Source organism: Crotalus tigris, unplaced genomic scaffold (assembly GCF_016545835.1).
Source record: "Crotalus tigris isolate CLP2741 ecotype Arizona unplaced genomic scaffold, ASM1654583v1 scf7180000017950.1190679, whole genome shotgun sequence".
NCBI lineage: Eukaryota > Metazoa > Chordata > Lepidosauria > Squamata > Viperidae > Crotalus > Crotalus tigris.
The window spans coordinates 202,838-223,248 of NW_024096740.1; the positions used below are offsets into that span (position 1 = coordinate 202,838).

General features: G+C 45.5%; 1 protein-coding gene across 1 annotated transcript; it reads right to left on the reverse strand.

The window, feature by feature from the left end:
- Window positions 1–12,588: 12,588 nt before the first annotated feature.
- Window positions 12,589–19,764, reverse strand: LOC120308808 (zinc finger protein 2 homolog). Its single transcript, XM_039345315.1, has 2 exons — window positions 19,546–19,764; window positions 12,589–15,281 (listed from the first exon to the last, which is right to left on the reverse strand). Exon 2 carries the CDS (start codon window positions 14,994–14,996, stop codon window positions 13,902–13,904), a length of 1,095 nt encoding a protein of 364 aa, XP_039201249.1. The 5' UTR covers window positions 14,997–15,281; window positions 19,546–19,764; the 3' UTR covers window positions 12,589–13,901.
- Window positions 19,765–20,411: the final 647 nt, after the last annotated feature.

Sequence of the window (20,411 nt, forward strand, 5' to 3'; positions counted from 1 at the left end):
AATTGAAGCTACATTGAAGGAACCAGCTTGTCTCATTATAGAGAAGAAAGACCTATTATTATTATTTTAATGGGGAAAAGCCACCTTAACTGCTCTTTCTGAAAACGTTTTTGGATCGTTAACTTTGTGTATTGTCTCACGGAACTTTCTCTTTTTTTACTTTTTTTACTTTCTCCCTAAGTAAACGGTGAGGGAAAAAACAGTGTCCCCTGGTGGTTATTTTTGCAATGTATTCTTTTTGTTCTCTTGCCACATTATCTCTTTTTGCTACACTATCATTATCTCTGTTGATACAGCTGTGGTGTTTGGCTTAGTGCCAAGACACTTGGCTGACTGGCCAGACATCTTTACTTTGTTTGAAGATTACTATTCTGGAACGTATGTAACCCTAACTATAGAGCAGGTATCAGTATATGAGAATATCTGGCAGTTATTGGGTTAAATGCTAGGTATGTTGATAGGTCAGTGGGAGGAGTCTCAAAAGGTCATTGGGAGACTTCCTGGACACAAGCCAGGGTGGAATCTCTTTGTCTGAAAGAAGCATGGGCCATCGAAGGCCACACAATGAGCTTGAGTTGTTATAAAGATGGTATGGAAGAGAGCATCATACTTTTACCTAAAGATATGGTCTGAAGAAATGGACACAGATGTATTTTCCAGGAGTATCAACCACAGCGTGAATGCAAGTAATCTTTCTGATTAAAATATATTTTTGTTTATTATGAGATCGTTTCTTTTGAGTTATCTATCTGACTTGATTTAAAGAAGGTGTTTTATATCAGAGTCAGAATAGTAAAAGTATGCTCATAATTCATGCCAGCTTTGTAAAGGCAAATAGTAAATTGATAAAGATTAATTCTCCTCTGATCTCCTGCAACAGTTTGAAAGCAGAAAAGTAAATTTGTTAGCCTTCTCTACATCACCCTTAAGGAAGTAAAGTAAAGATTCTCTTGCAAGTAAATGAATGCTCAGAGTTCATATCAGCTTTGTAAAGGCAGACAGCGTTTCAGCTCTGCTCTCTCTGTGGCTTTTCACACTTGAAAGGATCAAAGGAATTCCAAGCAGCAGCCCCCTTTCTCCCTTCCCCCGCCGAGGCAAAACGTTTTGAGGAAATGTGGGATGCTTGCAAAAGATTGTCTGTGAACTCAACTCAGTATGCCTCTAAAGCGAGGGAGCCAGTAAGCCTTGAAGAGTTTTGATGTTAGCACATGGATTCAATTAGCTTGTTTTGGGATGCTTTGATATGTGTGAGTCTGATCCTTTTTAAACGAACGGAGCAGGCTAGAAAAGTTCCTCGGCTAGAAAATTCAAACCTTAGCAAATTTCTGTGGTCTTTGTTTAATGCTCAGAAAGGACAACTCCCCCTTTCTTTCTGGCCCCAACAACAGGCAATAAAGCCATTTGTTGCCTTAGCAACCAAACCTACGGCTGTCATTAAGGAGAGCAATAAAAAGGCAATCAACCTCTTCACTCAGCCACCCTTTGGAATTTCAACAATGCCAATAGGAGATGGTGTTCAGAGGTCCCAATAGCATCGCAGCAACACCCCCTAGAGGGCACATAGTGAACTTACCAAAAGTACTTACTCAAGCTGAAGACCAAGTTTTTCCAGTTTGAGAGAAGTTAGCAGAAGAAAGCGAAGCCAAGTGTCCTTGCTTATTATCACAGCTGATGACCCAATGTTCCAGCCTGCAACTTAACGGCCAGGTGGGAGTTTGGTAGCTCTACACTCTCCCAGTGGCCACAAGCAGTAACGTGGTAATAGGAAGAATTTGGCTGGCCTTTCTTCAGACACCCCCTAGAGGGCACAGAGTGAACTTCGCCAAATTACTCACTCACTCAAGCTGAAGACCAAGTTGTTCCAGTTTGAGAGAATTTAGGTAGAAGAAAGCAAAACCAAGCGTCCTTGCCAAAGAATTTGGCTGTCCTTTCTTCAGACGCCCCCTAGTGGTTAAAGGGGAACTACACGGAAGCCTTTAATCACGCCCAGAGCCAGCCCTCTAGTGGACTAAGGATGAACCTCGAAGGAAGAGCACCCTGGTAGCTGATCCGCAGCAAGTGACCCCTAGTGGTGAAGGGGTGAACTGCACTGAAGTACCCACAAACGCAGGAGAACGCACCCAGTGGCATCTCCACCCACAGACAGCACCTCTGAAGCTGATCTACAAGTAGCAACCCCTAGTGGTCAAAGAGAGAAGTTCTTCAAATTCGCTTCAAAATAGCTGAGAAGAACACTGAACCTACCCTAGCCATGGCAGAGTGTCCCACTGGTCTAGCAGAGGGGGTTCAACCAACCAGCCTAGTTGAAATACACCAACCAGCCGGCCAAGGAGAAATGCTGCCAACAGCCAACCTTGACCTGCACACAGAGGCTGAAGCTCAAGCCTCAACAAAACCAAAAACGTCTCAGGGTAAATACGATCTAAGACAACAAAGAAAGCCCACAGCAGCCATGCACTCACATCTGATGGAGAAATGGCACACCATCCACAGGCGCCATGAAAGAGGCTGGGAGAGACTGTACAAACTCTACTACGAACAGAAGGAGGAACTCTCCGCAGAACATGCGCAAGCAGTGGAAGGAGATAAGGAAGATGCCTATGTGCAATGGATGGACTCTGAACGGCAACTCAAGGACATTCAGGAACAATTAAGAGACTCAAGAGTCAATAGCGAGATGCAAAGCCTCAAGCTACTAAACAAGGAACGCAAGAAATTTCTAGAGAGCTCACAGGGTCCCCCACAGCCCAAGCCTCATCAGAGAGGCAGACCGGTCAACAGAGCCAAGTCCGAAGTTTCCTGCCATTCACATGCACCATCCCAACGATCACATGTGGCTCCATCCCATGTGTCTGGAAAGGCCTCATCTTTTCGCCACATATCCAAAGCACATTCCAGTGTGTCCCAACAATCACCTGTCAGAGGCGCCTCCTGCCTTTCAAAAGCATTTTCCCATCATAGCCGAGCATCCAGAATTTCACATGCAGAGCAAATGATCATCGATGCTAAAGCTGCCGAAGCAGTCTTTCGCGTGGCATAGGAGGAGCGGCAGAAAAGGAAGGTATTGGCAGTCATAGAACTTGAAGAAGCTGAAATAGAGGCCAAGCTAGAAGCTGAAGCAGTCAAAGTGAAGGCCGATCAAGAAGCCAAACGAAAGGCTATAGCGGCTAAAATGAAGGCCAAAAGAAAAGATGCCCAAGAAGAGCTTGAACTTGTTCAAAGTCAAAGAGATATGGCAGACAAAATGGCTAGAGTGGAAGGCCTTCAGAGAATACTCCAGAACACTATTTTCTTGCCAAATAGGACAGATCCACCTGCAGCGCCAACGGCCCTACAGCAGAACCAGCTGTCACTCAGGGAAGAGGTTGAAAGAGCTCGAGCCACACTAGAGTCACTAGAGTCCCTAGCAGAGGAGTTCAGACCAAGCCAACAAGGTCCCTTGCATGTGACATGGCAAAATACCCTCAGCCAGCAATACACCGAAGGAAGTTACCAGCCAGCCATAGTGCACGCCCCCGCTCCCAGAAGGGATGCACCACCTCCACCAGTACTCCAACCACAACTACAACACTGCACGCTTGTGACAACCAAACCTGTTTTGGAAGCAACAGTGTTCCAGACAAGCAACCATTACAACAACTTAGCATTGTCCGTAGAGGACAAACAAGACAAACAATGTCTTCAAGACTGGGAGTCATGGAGCGTACTCCCAAGATGTCTCCAAAGCATGCATGTGCAGCACATGTATGTCTCCAGCTCACCCGCCACAGTGCAGAAGAAAGAATTGTATGCTTCCTTAGATGTGTCTACGAAGGTGACTGCAGCCTTAAGATACATCTCACTCTACAGCGGGGAGAGCCACACTTATGTCGTCTTGTTTGCAACCATAAAATACATCAGAGTCTACAGCGGGGAGAGCTGCAGTCTCTGTGTCTTCTTTGGAAAAGCGAGATTAACAATGCAAGAAGGCCACACCGTACCAAGGTTAGAACTATGTGGTACCACTTTGGCGGTAAAGCTTACCAACTTGACAGCGAAGACCTTGTGCCTTGAACTACAGTCTACCACCTTCTACGCAGACAGCAAGGTAATGTCAAGCTACATCTGCAAACAAAGCAGATACTTCTATTTAAACACCAGAGAGAAAAGGATTGAAACATCTTTAAGCCCTGAACAGTGGCAACTTTGTTAACCAAGTGAAGTTGCCTAACCTTGCCACACAGTTAACAGAATTGATCTGGCTAGAAAGTCTTGAGTTCTTGGCCTGTCCAAACAGACAGATGCCACAGAAACCAAAACGTTGTGCACTTCCAGCTTCAGATCAAAGTGCCAACCTTCTACCTCAGACACCCAGTAAACATCAACCAATCCGCTTCAAAACCCTGTCTAAGTAGAGACACCTGAAATTAGGCTTACTTTTGATCGTCTTGATCACTTGTCTCAGCACCCCAAGAATTAGCCTTGTAGGAGCCTGCAAGGACTTACTGACTTTCACGGACTCCATGTCGTTAAAGACACCCACACCCACACATGAAGTCCTCACTACCCTGACGACAACAGTAGCAGTCCTCTTCAATACTCCACTGCTGGTTCCAGACCCTTCGGTTCTTGAGTATCCTGAGTCTTCTGTTCAAGCTGTTGTTCCTGATTCTTCAGTTCCAGCCTGATTCTGCAGTTCAGGCTGTTCCTGAGTTTCCAGATGTTCCTGATCCTGATTCTTCAGCCCCAGCTGTTCCTGAATTTCCAGATGTTCCTGATCCTGATTCTTCAGCCCCAGTTGTTTCGGTGTTTCCAGATCCAGCTGTTCGTGTTTTTCCAGGTTCTTCAGTTCCTGAATATCCTGTGAATCCAGTTCCCTTCATTCCTGAGAAACTTTCAGTTCCAGTTTTTCTGTTCCAGATTTGGTTCCAGTTTGCTTTACAGGAAGAAGACCTTGTCTCTCTGGGAGACAAGACTGCATACCAGAACTATTGCCCATGGGACTTATGCACCGGGTCTACCCACTTGATGAACTAGTTTGCCCAGCTGAGGTCCAGATTGTGAAGCCACGTGAGTCAGATCGTGACTCAAAGACTCTTGTACCAGGCTGATCATCAATTTGTTCCCGTTGCTGATGTAGACTGAACCAGAAGATCAAACTTCAAATTATGTATTGTCTTATGCATTGTTTGATGTAACACTTGCTTTTTTGCATAATTGTGCATGTTTTATACTTACCAATAGTTATGCATGTTTGATACCAAGTTTTTAGCTATTTAGTCACAAGTTAGTTAACAATGAGTATTGCATGCCTTGATGCTATGTTTTTGCTATTTCACTTAGTTAGTAGTGGAAATATAAATTTCCAAGCGGGGAGTATTCTGGAACGTATGTAACCCTAACTAGAGAGCAGGTATCAGTATGTGAGAATATTTGGCAGTTATTGGGTTAAATGCTAGGTATGTTGATGGGTCAGTGGGAGAAGTCTCAAAAGGTCATTGGGAGATTTCCTGGACACAAGCCAGGGTGGAATCTCTTTGTCTGAAAGAAGCATGGGCCATCGAAGGTCACACAATGAGCTTGAGTCGTTATAAAGATGGTATGGAAGAGAGCATCATACTTTTACCTAAAGAAATGGTCTGAAGAAATAGACAAAGATGTATTTTCCAGGAGTATCAACCACAGCGTGAATACAAGTAATCTTTCTGATTAAAATATATTTTTGTTTATTATGAGATCATTTCTTTTGAGTTATCTATCTGACTTGATTTAAAGAAGGCGTTTTATATCAGAATCAGAATAATTACTAAGAGAGACTGCTCTCTATTCTATGTTTTTGTTTTTGTGTCCTTGCTTGGTATTTGATTCCCTTTTTTGATTGATTATATTCTTTTTAAAATAAGGGAACCATAGAAGAAGGTTTATTTTTTTTATGTCTACATTTGGATTATAAATTAAATATTGTTGTCTTTTTTGTTCTTTTTTATTAGTTATTCTTTTTGTGTTTGTATGGATATAAACATGTTTTTTATTTTTCTTCTTTTTCTATTTGCTTTTTTCTTTGCCTAGAGATCTGCTATCTTTTTTATATTTTTTCCTCCTTTTTGATATTACTATTGCTGGATAATTATTTATTTATTTATTTATGAGACTTATATACCGCTTTAAGTGCAAGCACTCTCTAAGCGGTGTACACCAGTAAGCAATGTGTGTGTGTGTGTATATATATATATATATATATATATATATATATATATTGCATTGCCCCCAACAATCTGGGTCCTCATTTTACCTACCCCGGAAGGATGGAAGGCTGAGTCAACCTTGAGCCGGTGAGATTTGAACCGCTGACCTGCTGAACACAGTCAGATAAAGTGGCCTGCAGTACTGCACTCTAACTGCTGCGCCACCTCGGATCTTTTATTTTTATTTTTACTTTAATTTTTTTCCGTGGATTCTGGATTACATATATATATATTTGGGTTTTTTTTATCTCCTCTCTTCTGAGCTTTTTGGTGGATTATAACTGGCCATTGGGCCCTATCCCTGGATTACAATTAACTGGGCCATTGGGCTTGATGTTGGATTATAAATGAATACAACAAATATAATACAAGATGAGTGTTTCAAATTTGGCAAAAGGGGCGAGGAAGGGATCCTCTGCTCCCGCATCAACCTCAGTTAGTCCAGCACTTCAAAAACCGATTACAACTTTTTTACAGCCTGACACGCAGAAGGATACGCAAGCCATTCTCCAGGCAATTATGGACTCTAAAATGGAAATGAAAAAGGATCTTGCTTAAGATGGATCAAAAAATGGAATCCTTTCAACAGGCAATGTCAGACACTCAACAACGAATGCAAAATATTGAAGACAAGTCAGTAGTAGTAGACCAGAAGTTAGAGGCTCTCCAAGATGAAAATCAGAGATTGGCGCAATCCAACGCAGAGCTGGAAGAAAGCATGGCAAGGATGGAGCTAGAACGCGCATCACATTTTCTAAGATTCCAAAATGTGATAGAAGAGAGTGATGAGAACTTATTACTATTGATGACTGAACTATTGGCGGATCTGCTTGGAATGGAAACGGATGAAATTAAAAGAGAAGTCGATCAAGTTTATAGAGTGAATTCATATTATGCAAGAAGAGATAGAGTGCCCAGGGAAGTTCATGTTAGATTCAGCAAAAGAGCACTTCGGGATGAGATCCTGAGATTAGTGAGGGACCAACCTCTGAAATACAAAGATAAAGATTTGGTAGTTCTCAAACAGATCCCAAGAAGAATTAGAGAAGCTCGAAGAGAATACCAATTCTTAACAAGGAAATTGATCAGTAAAGGAGTCAACTTCAGATGGTTGGTCCCAGAAGGACTATTAATTTTTTGGGACACAAAAAGATATAGATTGAACACCCCACAACAAGCAAGGATTTCTTTAATAATCATAGAGACTTCTTGGAGAGAGGTGAGGCGGAACCTAAGAAACCAGAGGAAACGACTGCAGGAACATAGAAACAAATGGAGGAAGATGCGCCTAAAAAGACTCAACCAGAGGAAAATGTGAGGCCTAAAGATCAGAGGCAGATAAGCTGGTGTGGGGTGTGATCGCTGTGGCTTGGCAAATGGTGGCCGCAGCCCGTTTCCTTCCGAAAATGGGCTCCACGGCCTTCTTGCATTTTTTTCTGTCCGGGGGGATTGTGGATGCAGCGAGGGTTGTGTGCTGCGATTTCGCCGCTTTAGGGCTTGATTTAGCCGAAAAAACAGCCTTCGTTGCCTGAAAAGGCAACCAAAATGGCGCCCGCGGTTGCCCTGGGCTGCTGGAGCGAGCTCCGGTGATCTGGATTCAGTTTTTGAATCCCAGTCTGGAGCTTGCTATTTTCCCCCCAAAACTGGGGGAAAAGACTGGGAAGCTGGGGAGAAAGGCACAGCAAGTAGTCTCTGCTGATGCCTTCTTCCCCCCCCCCCAACCAGAGCCCTGAGAATGGGATGGGAAGCTGGAGGAATTCCCCCCCACACCCCACCTTTTAATTAATTTGAGATCACAAATGATCTCAGTGCCTGTGGGGAATTTGTTAAGGGAAAGTATCCAATTTAAAATAGCCAATAATTTAGGGAGAATCCACCAATGAATTGCTCTGACTAACCTGAAATATCTGAGAGCCAAGCCAAAACGAGTCTTCAAGAGCTGAGACCAAGTTAAGAATGGATGCTCCAGCAAGAGGGGGTGTGTCAAGTTTTGGCTACTTGGTCTCAAGAGCAGGCAGACAGAGAAAACTCATTGGTGGATTCTCCATCTCCTGTACTGGAGAAAATTGAGATCTCGACACAATTGAAATTATGGAGGAAATTGGAATTCTTTCAATAAATATAAATGGTCTTAACTCCCCATCAAAAAGGAGTAAAATATTTCATAGGCTACAAGTTAAAAATGGATATAATTTGTCTCCAGGAGACACACATTAAACTACAACATTCTAGAATACTTGAACAATTAAAACTTGGCAAACTTTATTTTTCCTTGGCATCACAAAAGAAAAGAGGAATAGCTCTCTATATAAAAGAAAAGATGAATCCAAAACAAATCTATGCTGATGAAGAGGGAAGAATACTGATAGTTGAGATTACATGGAATCAAAAACAAATATTGATGGTGTCGATATATGCACCCAATGAGAAACAAGATCAATTCTTTCAGCAATTATATGATAAACTTGTGGACTTAAACTACCATAGCTTGTGCACACTTGGAGACTTTAATGCAATTGTTGATTCAGTACGGGACTATAAAAGTCACAAACAGGGGAAAAAAGGAAGTAATGTTTTACCTAAATCTTTTCTAAGAATGAAAGATGAACTCTGTATACAGGACATTTGGAGAGAGATGTACCCTGAAAAAGGACAATACACCTTTTATTCTAACAGACATAAATCGTGGTCAAGAATTGACATGATATGGACTTCTTTGGACTTAAAGGCCATGATACAAGAAATTGAAATAGAATCTAATATTTGGGCAGACCATAATTCAATGAAAATGACCTGGAAAAGACTTAAGAAAAGACCAAGATGGTCCTTGAATAAATCAATATTGAAAGAAAAGGAGTTTTTACAATTTGCAATAAAAGAAATGGAATTCTTTTTTAAAGTCAATAAAAAAGAAGAAACTTCTATTCAAACTGTATGGGACACGGCAAAAGCATAATTTAGAGGTTTGGCAATAACTTATCTTGTTAAAAAGAATAAGGAAAATAAACTTGCTCAACATAGGATGAAAGAACAACTTAGTTTGTTGGAAGCTGAATTACAATCAGACCCTCAAAAGAAAAAGTTGAAAATACAAATGGAACTATTAAAACATAAGTTAAACTTATTTGAGACAAATACAATGGCACAACAGATTAAAAGGTCCAAACAGAACTTTTTTGAAAATGCCAATAAACCTAGGAGGTGGCTTGCATATAGATTAAAAAAAGAAAGAGAAAAAAGATTAATAACTAAGCTACAGGATACAGACGGTGACCTACAATGTCACAATGATTTAATGAAAAAAATTTATGTTTCAACAACTCCAAGAAATGGACTTTGGTGAAAATTTTAACAAAGCAATTCAAGCAATTTATAAGAAACAAACAGCAAGAATACTTTTAAATGGAGATTACACAGATGGATTTGAGATTAAAAAAGGCACTAGACAGGGATGCCCATTGTCCCCTCTGTTGTTTATTCTTACATTAGAGGTTCTGGCAAGAAATATTAGACAAGATACAGAAATTAAAGGTCTGGAGATTAAAGACCAGAAATATAAACTACAGGCTTTTGCGGATGACTTGGTCTTCATTCTAGAGGAGCCATTGCAAACAGCTGATAAACTCCTGCAGAAAATTGAGAAATTTGGAGAAGTTGCTGCTCTGAAAACAAACAGGGAAAAGACTAAAATAATAACAAAAAAATTAACAGATAAACAAAACCCAACTCGCTAACATGACAAATCTTCAAATAGTTAAAAAAGTTAAATATTTGGGTATTTATTTAACGGCGAAATATACTACACTAAAAGATAATTATGAGAGATTAATGAAACAAATAAAAATAGACTTGGAAAGATGGGGAAATCTTCAACTATCATTTTTAGGAAGAATAGCGACGGTTAAGATGAACATTTTACCAAAGCTAATTTTCTTATTTCAAACAGTGCCTATTAAACTTACTAAGAATTTTTTGACGATTTAAATGCAATGATTCTAAGATTTATATGGCAAAAAAAGAAAGCGAGAACCAAATGTAAATTGTTACAAGAATCTAAGGATGACAGGAATATCCTATTTTTCTCTTGAATGTGTATTTATCTCCCAGCCAGCTCAGAGCCCAAGGATCTCCTGGTGGTCTCCCGTCCAGCGCTGCCGAGCTTTCCTAGAGTGGCCAAGTTGCTTGCCTGTTTTTAGAAAGGAAAGAAAAAAGGCCACCAGGCCTTGAAGCTGGATCTCCGCTCCTCAAGGGAGGCTAAATCAGGAAACAAAACCCAGAAGAATTCTAGAACTCCCTTTTATTGACGGAGGCTAGAGGAACATAAACCTAAGATCAGAATATTCAGATATTCCCTGTGACCTTCTACGCAAGCGAAAATTGGACTTTGAAGAAGCAGGACAGGAAGAGGGTGGACAGGTCTTGAACTTTGGTGTTGTGGAAAATTCCTGAGGTGATCATGGACAGCCAAGAAAACAGACAAATGGATCACACAAGAAACCGACCAGAATTCTTACTCCAGGAATAAATCGACCAGGCTCAAACTGTCATCAGTCAGAGATAGTCTGTAGCAATGTTTGCTTTAAGAAGAAGGCTCTGATGTTGAGAAAGATGGGGGGAATGAGAAGGGCAACCAGGGGGGTATCCAGGTAAAGTGGCGATACGGGATCCATCGGGGGACCTGAAGGATCCGGTTGGGGATAGAGATCATTCTGGAGAAGGTTTATCATGCAGTTGCTAAGAGTCGACACAGACTTGATGGCACAGAATAACCAAAACCTCTGGCCTGTTTCGTCATACAGGTGGTCCTCATCTTACGACCACAATAGAGCCCAAAATTTCTGTTGCTAGGCGAGACAGTAAAGTGAGTTTTGCCCCATTTTTAGGACATTTCTTGCCAAAGTTGTTAAGTGAATCACTGCACTTGTTAAGATAGCGACATGGTTGTTAAATGGATCTGGCTTCCCCTTGACTTTGCTTGTCAGAAAGTCGCAAAAAGTGACCACACAACCCGAGGACTAGCTGCACACTCTTTAACTTGTTTTTTTGTCCATTTCAGTTTTTAGAAAAAGTTGATATCTGTTACCCATTTCATGGTCATCATTTGCAAATACAGGACTTCAGTTTCAAATTCTGTCTCCCAATAGGTTGTGTTTAATTCCAAGTGTCCTTTTGTCCACCTTCAATCTTTTTCTCGACTCTACAGAGAAAAACTGTGAGAAGCTAAATCCCTCTGCTGATCTCCTGACTTCCCCTTGTATTCTCCAACGTTCGTTCCTTTTTTCTAACAACTTCCATACGTGACCGTTCCCCTTTGCCTGCTCGTTTCCTCTCCCATACATGGCCTTCCTCTGCCAGGGCTTTCTCGGGCACCCACCGGGCTTACATCCCTTCCGTATTCTCAATGCATCACTTCCATCACGAGGATTGTTGAGGTTGTACCACATCAAAACCAGGCCACCCAAATTTCAGCTCCTGCTCTTCTTATTTTAAAATTCTCTTATTTCTCAGCAAAGCTCATTCTTTTTGTCCAAACTGAAGAGGCTGCAAAAGAGAATTTCCCAATCAGGCTATCCCCTTTTCTTTGCATCCTGAAGAGTTTTAAACTCTTGGTTTTTCTCTTGGCATATAAACCTAGATTGCTTAAGGCAGTGATGGCGAATCTTTTAGAGACCAAGTGCCCAAACTGCAACCCAAAACCCACTTATATATCGTTGGGTGCTGGGTGGGCGTGGCCCATTGGATGGGCGTGGCTGCAGTGGTAACTGCAGACTGGGCGGAACTAAAAAGTTCAACCAATCAGCTCCAACTTTTTTTTTTTTGCACACGATGGTCAAGGCCTAAAGCAAAAAGGTTTTGTACAACCAGCTCAAAGCCTAGGACTGAGGTGACGGCCCATGCGCCCACAAAGAGGGTTCTGCATGCCACCTGTGGCACGCATCCATAGGTTCGCCACCACGGACTTAGAGTTAGGGTTACGTCACCATGAACTCGGAGAGCAAAAGGGACGTTGCCAACGAATTTGGAGTGCTTGGGTAAAGTTAGCAGGGCACTGAGTTTTCTAGCCTGACCTATCTATCTTTTGTGGTAAAATACATGGGAAAATCCCATTGGAGGAAAATTCCACTTAGGGCAGTGATGGCGAATCTTTTAGAGACCGAGTGCCCAAACTGCACCACAAAACCCACTTATGTATCATTGGGTGCTGGGTGGGTGTGGCCAATTGGTTGGGTTGGCCCATTGGGTGGGCGTGGCTGCCGTGGTAACGGCAGACTGGGTGGGACTAAAAAATTCAAACAATCAATTCCAACTTTGCGAGATCTTTTTTTTCCCCTGCAAGGTTGAAATTGATTGAACTTTTTTTTTTTCCATACGGCGATGGAGGCCTAAAGTGAAAAAGTTTTATAAAACCCAGCTGAAGGCGTAGGGCTGGGGCGATGGCAACCGTGCCATAGGTTTGACACCCCTGGCTTAAGGGGTGCATCTATTATTTAGAGAGGTGTTGCATAAAACAGAAACATCATGAAAGTAGGTAATACATTCATTTTTAATCACAGAAATTCTCCCTAACAACAGTTGTAATGTCCACATCTTAACACATCCTTCTTGATTTCATCCCACGCCTTAACATAATTAACATAATTTTCCCATCCAATCTATTTGCTCTCCCGTTTTCATGTTTACTTTGCTATCTTTGTCTTTCAGCTATTCATTTTAAAACCAGCTAATGACCAAAACAAAAATATTAATTTTTCCATTAATATTTTTGTTCCTTAAAAAAAGTTTTCCAAAATTACTACAAAATTATCAGCAAATGTTTTTCTTTTCCCCAGGCATCTGTCTGCTGTGCTGCAGGATATTTATTCCATGTTTCTATTTATTTCCTGAATTTGTTAATCCTGCCCAACTCCAAAAAGACTCTCAGTCACTTAGCACAAACCCTTTCCCTCTTTGCAGTTTTTCTCTGAGAAGCTCCTGACTTTGAACTGGGCTCCTGACTTGCCTTAACCCCATCTTGCCAGACCCAGAGAGAGACCCTCCCTTTCATTGTCTCAGCTAAGAGGCCACACCTGGCCAGCCTTGGCCACTCTAGGAAAGCTCCGCAGTGCTGGATGGGAGACCACCAGGAGGTCCTTGGGCTCTGGGCTGGCTGGGAGGTAAATACACATTCAAGAGAAAAATAGGATATTCCTGTCATTTTAGGTGCAACGGAATCACAAGGCAATTTCCATCACCTCATATTATCTGAGGCATCTAAACTGAGATTCCTTCTTCTCTTCTGGGCCCCAAAATCTTAATCTCCAAAGTGAAAAGTAAAAAAAAATCAGAAATAAAATTTTGGTTTCTGCTGATGCATTTGTGGAACCTCTCCTGTGCGGACGCTTTGGTGTACAAAAAGCACAAGAAACTTTGACAAAAAATTAACATGCTGGTTTCCTGATTGTGAAGGTTTCCCCACACCAAAAAACTGTAGGATTTCCCTTCTGGGACTGTGTGAAGTTCCTGGTGAATTATAAGATGTGACGTTTCAAAAAATGTTTTCCACATTCCTCACAACTGAAGAGGTTTATCTCTACTATGGACTTTCTGATGCCTTTTAACCTGAGATTTACTATGAAAAGTTTTCTCTCACTCTGCACACTTGTAAGGCGACTCCCCTGTGTGACTTCTGGTGTGCTTTCAAAGTGATGAAGTTCGGGCAAAACATTGCCCACGCTCTGGACATTTATATGGTTTCTCTCCAGTGTGGATTCTCTGATGTATCACAAGAGTATTTTTTTTAGAAAAACATTTATCGCACTCCGAACATTTATGGGGCTTCTCTCCTGTATGGATTCGGCTGTGGTTTCTAAGGGAATATGAATGAGCAAATGTTCTCCCACAGTCTAAACATTTGTAATTTCTTTCCCCTGTGTGAGTTTTTACATGACTTCTGAGGTCTGATGTGGTCGAATAAAATTGTCCACATTCGATGCATTGATATGGTTTCTCACCTGTGTGGATTTTATGATGTGTCCAAAGAGTTCCGTTTCGAGCAAAACATTTCCCACATTCTAGGCATCTGTATGGCTTCTCTCCTGTGTGGAGCCTCTCATGTCTTCCAAGGTTGTGTTTTAGGGAAAAGCATTTCCCACACTCCCCACATTTGTATGGTTTTTCCCCTGTGTGGATTCTTTCGTGAAGCTGAAGCTCTCTTTGTGTAAGAAAACCTTTCCCACATTCCCCACATTCATAGGGTTTCTCCCCTTTGTGCCTCTTCTGGTGTCTCTGAAGTAGACAAGGAAACATAAATCGTCTCCCACATTCTGGGCATTCATAGGGTCTCTCTCCGGTGTGATTTCTCTGATGTTGCACTAGGTTTGATTTCAAGATAAAACATTTCCCACATTCGAGACACTTTTCGTTTTTCTCCCCTCTGTGTGTTTTCGCATGATTCCAAAGAGTTGAATTCTGGGTGAAACCTTTTCCACACTCAAAGCATTTGTAAGATTTTATTCCTGCATGAACCTTCTCATGGGCCCAAAGATTTGCCTTCCAAGAAAAGCTCCTCCCACATTCCCAACACTTGTAAGGTTTCTCCCCTGTGTGAATTCTCTCATGGTTTCCCAGTTGGCCTTTTTCACGGAAAAATTTCCCACATTCCAGACACTGATAGGGTTTCTCTCCAGTGTGGATTTTCTGATGTCTAAGAAGGTGTGACTTTTGACCAAAGCATAAGTCACATTCCTCACATTTATAGGGCTTTAGTCTGGAGGGGCTTCTGAAATTTTTCATGTCTTTTCCAGAGGAGAATTTCTCACCCTGCAAACCTTCACTGGATCCTCTTCCCACATGGAACTTCCTGTGGGTCAAAAGGAGGGACTGGCAAGCAAAGGATTTCCCACACTCTGAGCATTCATGGGTTCTCTTGTGGTTTTCCGGAGTGCTGCTTGTGTCTCACAGGGGATCCAAGAGTTTCCCAGGCTCCATCCTTTCTGGCACTGGCTGCCTTGGGCTGATTTTCTGTTATCTGTTGATAGTTGACTTGCAGGTGAATCTTTGGTCAGAGTTGTTTTCCTGCTGGTGGAAAAAGAAAGAAGAGGAGAATAATGTTTCCTGTTGAGAATGGTAGAGAATCACAAAATCTTAGCCTTGGAAGGGGCCATGAAGGTCTTCCAATCCACCCTCTGACCAGGGCAGGGGTCCGCAGTACACCCCAGACAAAACCTCCATGGATTCTGTCACCCCAGATTCCCTCGGAGGCAAACTCTCCTGCTGTTCACTGACTCTATCTTTTCCTCCTTGGTTCTCGTTCTATGACGAGGAGAAAAAGAAGCCCTGAAACTTTAGGTAGTCCTCAACTTATGACCAAAATCTGGACTGGAATCTCAGTGTGTCAAGGGAAGTAGGGGTTATGTGAGGGTCACACGGCCACTTCGCTCACCAAGCACAATCCAACACTCCTGCTTAGTCATTAAATCATCTTGAGGGTTCTAAAGTGGAGGAAGGGCCAGGAAAGGGATGTGGGGTGTCTAGGGTGGGCTGGTCCTACAGACCAGGCACAGGCCCTCCCCCATGAGTTGGGGAAGGTTGAAGTGAGATGCACAGCTGCAGCCACCCATGGAACCCTGATTTGCCCCATCCAGGCCATGAAAAGCATCCCCGATTGACAGCAATCCTGGGGCTGGCCCTTAAGTGGAGGCCTGGGATCTTCAGCCATTTTAGCCAGTGGCCACTAACTCCAGGCCTGGACTTTAGCCCAGTGTCACCGCGGCCACTGAGAAATGAAGCATTAATCCCCACACCGGAGCCTTTGCAGCCTTGCGCCTTTCTCCAAGCCATGTGCCCCAAAGTCAATGTGTCCCTGAAGCCAAAAGTTGCCTGTGCTGGGACTCTCATGGCTTCTCCTGCCCACTTCAGACAACACCACATTCATCTGCTTAACGATATGTGAAATCGGCTCCCTTGGCTTAAGCCGCTGAAACAGATGTAATTCACTTTATCCCTTTATCTCTAGCCCGTCTAGACTCCAGAGCAGACCTGTCAAACACAAGGCCCGGGAGCCAGATGCGGCACGTGAAGTGGTTTCATTTGGCCCGCGAAGCCATCCTAGAAACTGTGAGGGAATGGCCCCCGTTGCCTTGGCCCAGGCCGGCCGAAAACCAATGTACAATTTTGTGGTGGCCATCTATGCTGAAAGGCATTCAGTCTTAGCTCCACAAGGCCATCTGGAAACAGCGAGGAACTGCCGCGTCGGCCCCCGTCCCCTGGGTGCATGCTGGGGAGGTGTCACCTTTTGTGAGGAATGACAAAATGCACCATCTCCTGGAAGTGGCCAGCAAATGGCCCTCACCTACTTCACCTATCTGGCTTGGTGGGCTCTGGGGGAGGGGATGCCATGAGCAGCATGAGAGTCAGCGCAATGCCAACTAGCCCCCAGCCGGCCCGGTTTCGGCAGGCAGCTGGGCACTCTCCTCATAGCGCCAAGAGCTGAACCGGGCGGCCCAAATCCAAAAAGAAGCCCAACCCCCAGCCAGCCCAGTTTCAGCAGGTAGCAAGGTGCAAAGCTGGCAAGCTTAGCCCCGCCCGGCTCAACCTCTTGGCGCTGTGAGGAAAGCGCCCCACTACCTACCAAAACCGGGCCGGCTGGGGGCTAGTTGGCATTGCGCTGACTCTCATGCTGCTCATGGCTTCCCCTCCCCCAGAGCCCACCAAGCCAGATCTGTGAAGTAGGTGAGAGCCAGGTGCTGGCCACTTCCAGGCGATGGTGCATTTCCTATTTCCTCACAAAGGGTGACACTTGCCCAGCTGCGTTTCTTGCCTGTTCTTCTCCCTCATCTCAAATATTTTCCCACCACTCTGTACTTAGGAAGGAAAGAAGGAGGGGGGGGGGTTGAGGGAAGTCCTGCCTTAGTCCTGCCCTGCTGGCCTTTCACCATCCCCTTGCCCTCTCCTCCTGGCCTATCCTGGGGGTCTCCCATCCTATGGCTAAAGAAGCTAGGGATACAAAGCCGGGTCTCCTCCCATGGAGAGGGAATGGGCCTCCCTCTGACTTTGCCCTCGTACCCATCATGAGCAACCTGGCTAAGGAGAGCAAGCACAGCAGCAGCAGCCTTGAGGAGGAGGCAAGGGCAACTGGGTGCCCCCTGGGCTTGGTGGCGCGGGTGCTCGAGGGCCAGGCCGGGCGTTTGACCTCTGCTGCCCAGGGCTCCCGGCAGCGCACACCATCCAGCCCCCCCCCCACATGGCCTGAGAGGAACAGCGAGGCTCCTCCAGTGAACCATGCCTTGGCACTTGCCCTGGTCCCACCCCCTTCTGCCAGAGACCCTATCCCACTCCTGCCCAGGCCCCCACAGGCACCCTGGACGAGAAGGATGTAGAGCTAGCCACACCCACCCAGTAGGCCACACCCACTCCATCCACGTCCACCCAGTAGGCTGCACCCCCCTGGCCAAACCTTTGCCCTACCCCCACGCCCTGAGGGCAACCCCAATGCTGATGCGGCCCTCAATGAAATTGAGTTTGACATCTCTGCTCTAGAGCAGCGGTTCCCAACCTGTGGACAGCGCGGAGTCCCGGCTGGGATGGCGGCAGCGATTTTCTCGCCCTTCTCCTCTCCTTCTTTCTCCTGCTGCCCCCAAGGCAACTCGGGCGGGCACCGGAAGGAAGAGGGGTGTCGGGGGGGGGGGAAGCAGCTGGGCTGGTGGAGGGGCTGGTGGGCCATGTGGCACCAGCCCGCACCGCAGCTCCATCGATGGACAGAGGACGAGGCCGGGCAGCGCAGAGTACCGGCTGGGGGGGTGGCTGGGCCGGGGGGGGGACCCCCGACAATGCAGCAGTGGCCGCCGCCACTGCTTCCTCCCGTCCTGCTCCCTCTCCCCACCCGTTCAGCTGAGGATGCAGCAGAGGGCGGCTGCGAGCGGCGGGGACCCCCGACGATGCTGCCGTAAGAGAGAGAGGAAAGAGAGAGAAACAGAGGAAGAGAGGAAAGAAAGAAAGAGAAAGGGAGGAAACAGAGAGAGAGAGAGAGAGAGAGAGAGAGAGAGAGAGAGAGAGAGAGGAAAGAGAGGAAAGAGAGAAACAGGGAGAGGAAAGAGAAAAAGGGGAAAGAGAGAGGAAAGAGGAATAGAGAGAAGAGAGAGAGGAAAGAGAGAGAGAGAGAAGAAAGAGAAGGTGAGAGGAAAGAGAAAAAGAGGAAAAAGGGAAAGAGAGATAGAGAGAAGAGAGAGAGAGGAAGGAGAAAAGAAAGAGAAAAAGAAAGGAAAGAGAGAAACAGAAAAAGAGAGGCAAGAGAGAATGAGGGAGAAAAGAGAGAAAGGAAAGAGAGAGAGGAAAGAGAAAGAGAGGAAAGAGAGAAAGAGGGAGAAAAGAGAGAGAGAAAGAGGAAAGAGAGAGAGGAAAGAGAAAGAGAGAAAGAGGGAGAGAAATGGCGCTTCTCCAACCAGGCTGGGCGGAACCCACAGAGCGGCCTTCCTGCCCCCTCCCCGGCCAGCTGGATGGGGGTCACCACAACATGAGGAACTGTATGAAAGGGTCTCGGCATTAGGAAGGTTGAGAACCTCTGCTCTAGAGCCTCCGGAGAGCCATTTCTCCACATACACAGGCTGGAGTCCTTGTTTCTGCTTTCACAACAATTAAAGCTATTCAAGACCTCTGATTGCAACATTGCAGCTTTTTCTTTAGGCTAAAGCCGGCGCCAGTCTGCCCGAGGCTATTTATCAGGCAGCTTGGAGTGGTAGGGAAAAAACAGAGATGGTGTTACTTTTTCCCTTTTGCGGCTCCTGCAATTTACTTTGGCTTTTCTATCTCTTCAAAGACTTTAGTTATAAACGGGGGGGGGGGCTTTTTCCTACACACAAAGGATTTTCTTTTTCGCCTTTTACACTGAACTCAAAGGAAGTGGGATGTTTGTGAGTTAAGCCAAAAATGAACTCCATTCAGTTATTTTAACCCTTTTTCTTTCCCCCAAAGACTCCCTTCGCTATCGCAATGAGGTCAGTCCGTTTTAAAAAATCACATTACAAATCTCTCTAAATCTTTTAAAGCTCCTTTTGCTACATTTCTGGAGCTGCACGTGCGCGATATGCATACTCAGGAGACCTCGTGCTGTGACGGACCACAAAGAGACCTTCGGGAGCAACTTCCCCAAAAGCTCCTTCCCGGATCCACCCGGAGTCCCACGGGTAGCCCTGGCCGGGCGAAGAGGGGGCAGATCCAGCCCGGGGAGGGAGGGATCCCTTTGCCCCCCCGGAGGGAAGGGAGGGATCCGCTCCCTGCAGGCGACGCCAGAGCCGAATCTCCCCAAGGAAAACCCGGCAAGCCGAAGAGGCGGATCCGCAGCTACCTTTCTCCTGGCGAGGGGGGGGGAAGCTGTCCTGGCGGGAGGGGCGCCCCAAAGGCCGGAGGGAGGAGAGCAGCCAGACCTGCCCGGAACGGGATCCAGAAGCCTCTCCCGAGAGATCCGGCGTCGATCCTGCCCGGGCGAAGCGAGACAGCCGGAAGGAAGCGGAAATCCACCGAGTGGGAGGGTCGAGGAGGGGGGCGGGGCTTCTGCTCTCCTCTCGGCCACCGCTTTCCGCCCCGCCCCTTAGCGATCTCAGCTCCTCCCCCCTCCCTTCCCCTCTCCACCTTCCCAGCCGGGACTCCCCGTTTCTCTGCTGGGCATCCGCCTCCCGGGTTCCTCTGCCCATGCGAAGAGTGCCCTGCTGTGCCCGGGCGGGGCTGCCTCCTGCTCCAGCATCTGGGTGGAAACTGAAGCTCCGCGATGGCTTTTGGGGGGGAGGCAGGAGCGACAGGAACCCCCCCCCGTCCCTTCGAGGAGGGCTCCTCTCCGGCTGGGTCTTTGCGGAGCCCGACTGAGGACGGAGAGGGAGGGGCTGGTCCGAGTCCTCACGGGAGGGCGGGAGAGACGGAGCAAGGTGGCTCCTTGCAGTGGCAAAGGGGTTACAGAGCGTCCTCCCCCCCCCCCCCGTGGTCGTGTGAGATGTAAAACCCCCAAATTTTGATACTCACAATACGAAGACAAGTCTGGTTAACAAAACAAAGTTTTATTGGAGAATAACATAAAAAGAATAAAGAGAAGAAAAGAAAGGCATTTGCAAAAGTGGCCTCCTGGATTCTTCCCAATGGATTGGGTTCCCGGAGTGCAACAGACAGTTTCCAAGCTTTGCATTTTATACGTTTTACAATGCAGGTCACATCTAAGAAGCT

What these genes read in the sequence shown, in the direction of transcription:
- LOC120308808 (XM_039345315.1), bottom strand. Translation starts at nt 14,996, where the DNA reads ATGAAAAATTTCAGAAGCCCCTCCAGACTAAAGCCCTATAAATGTGAG.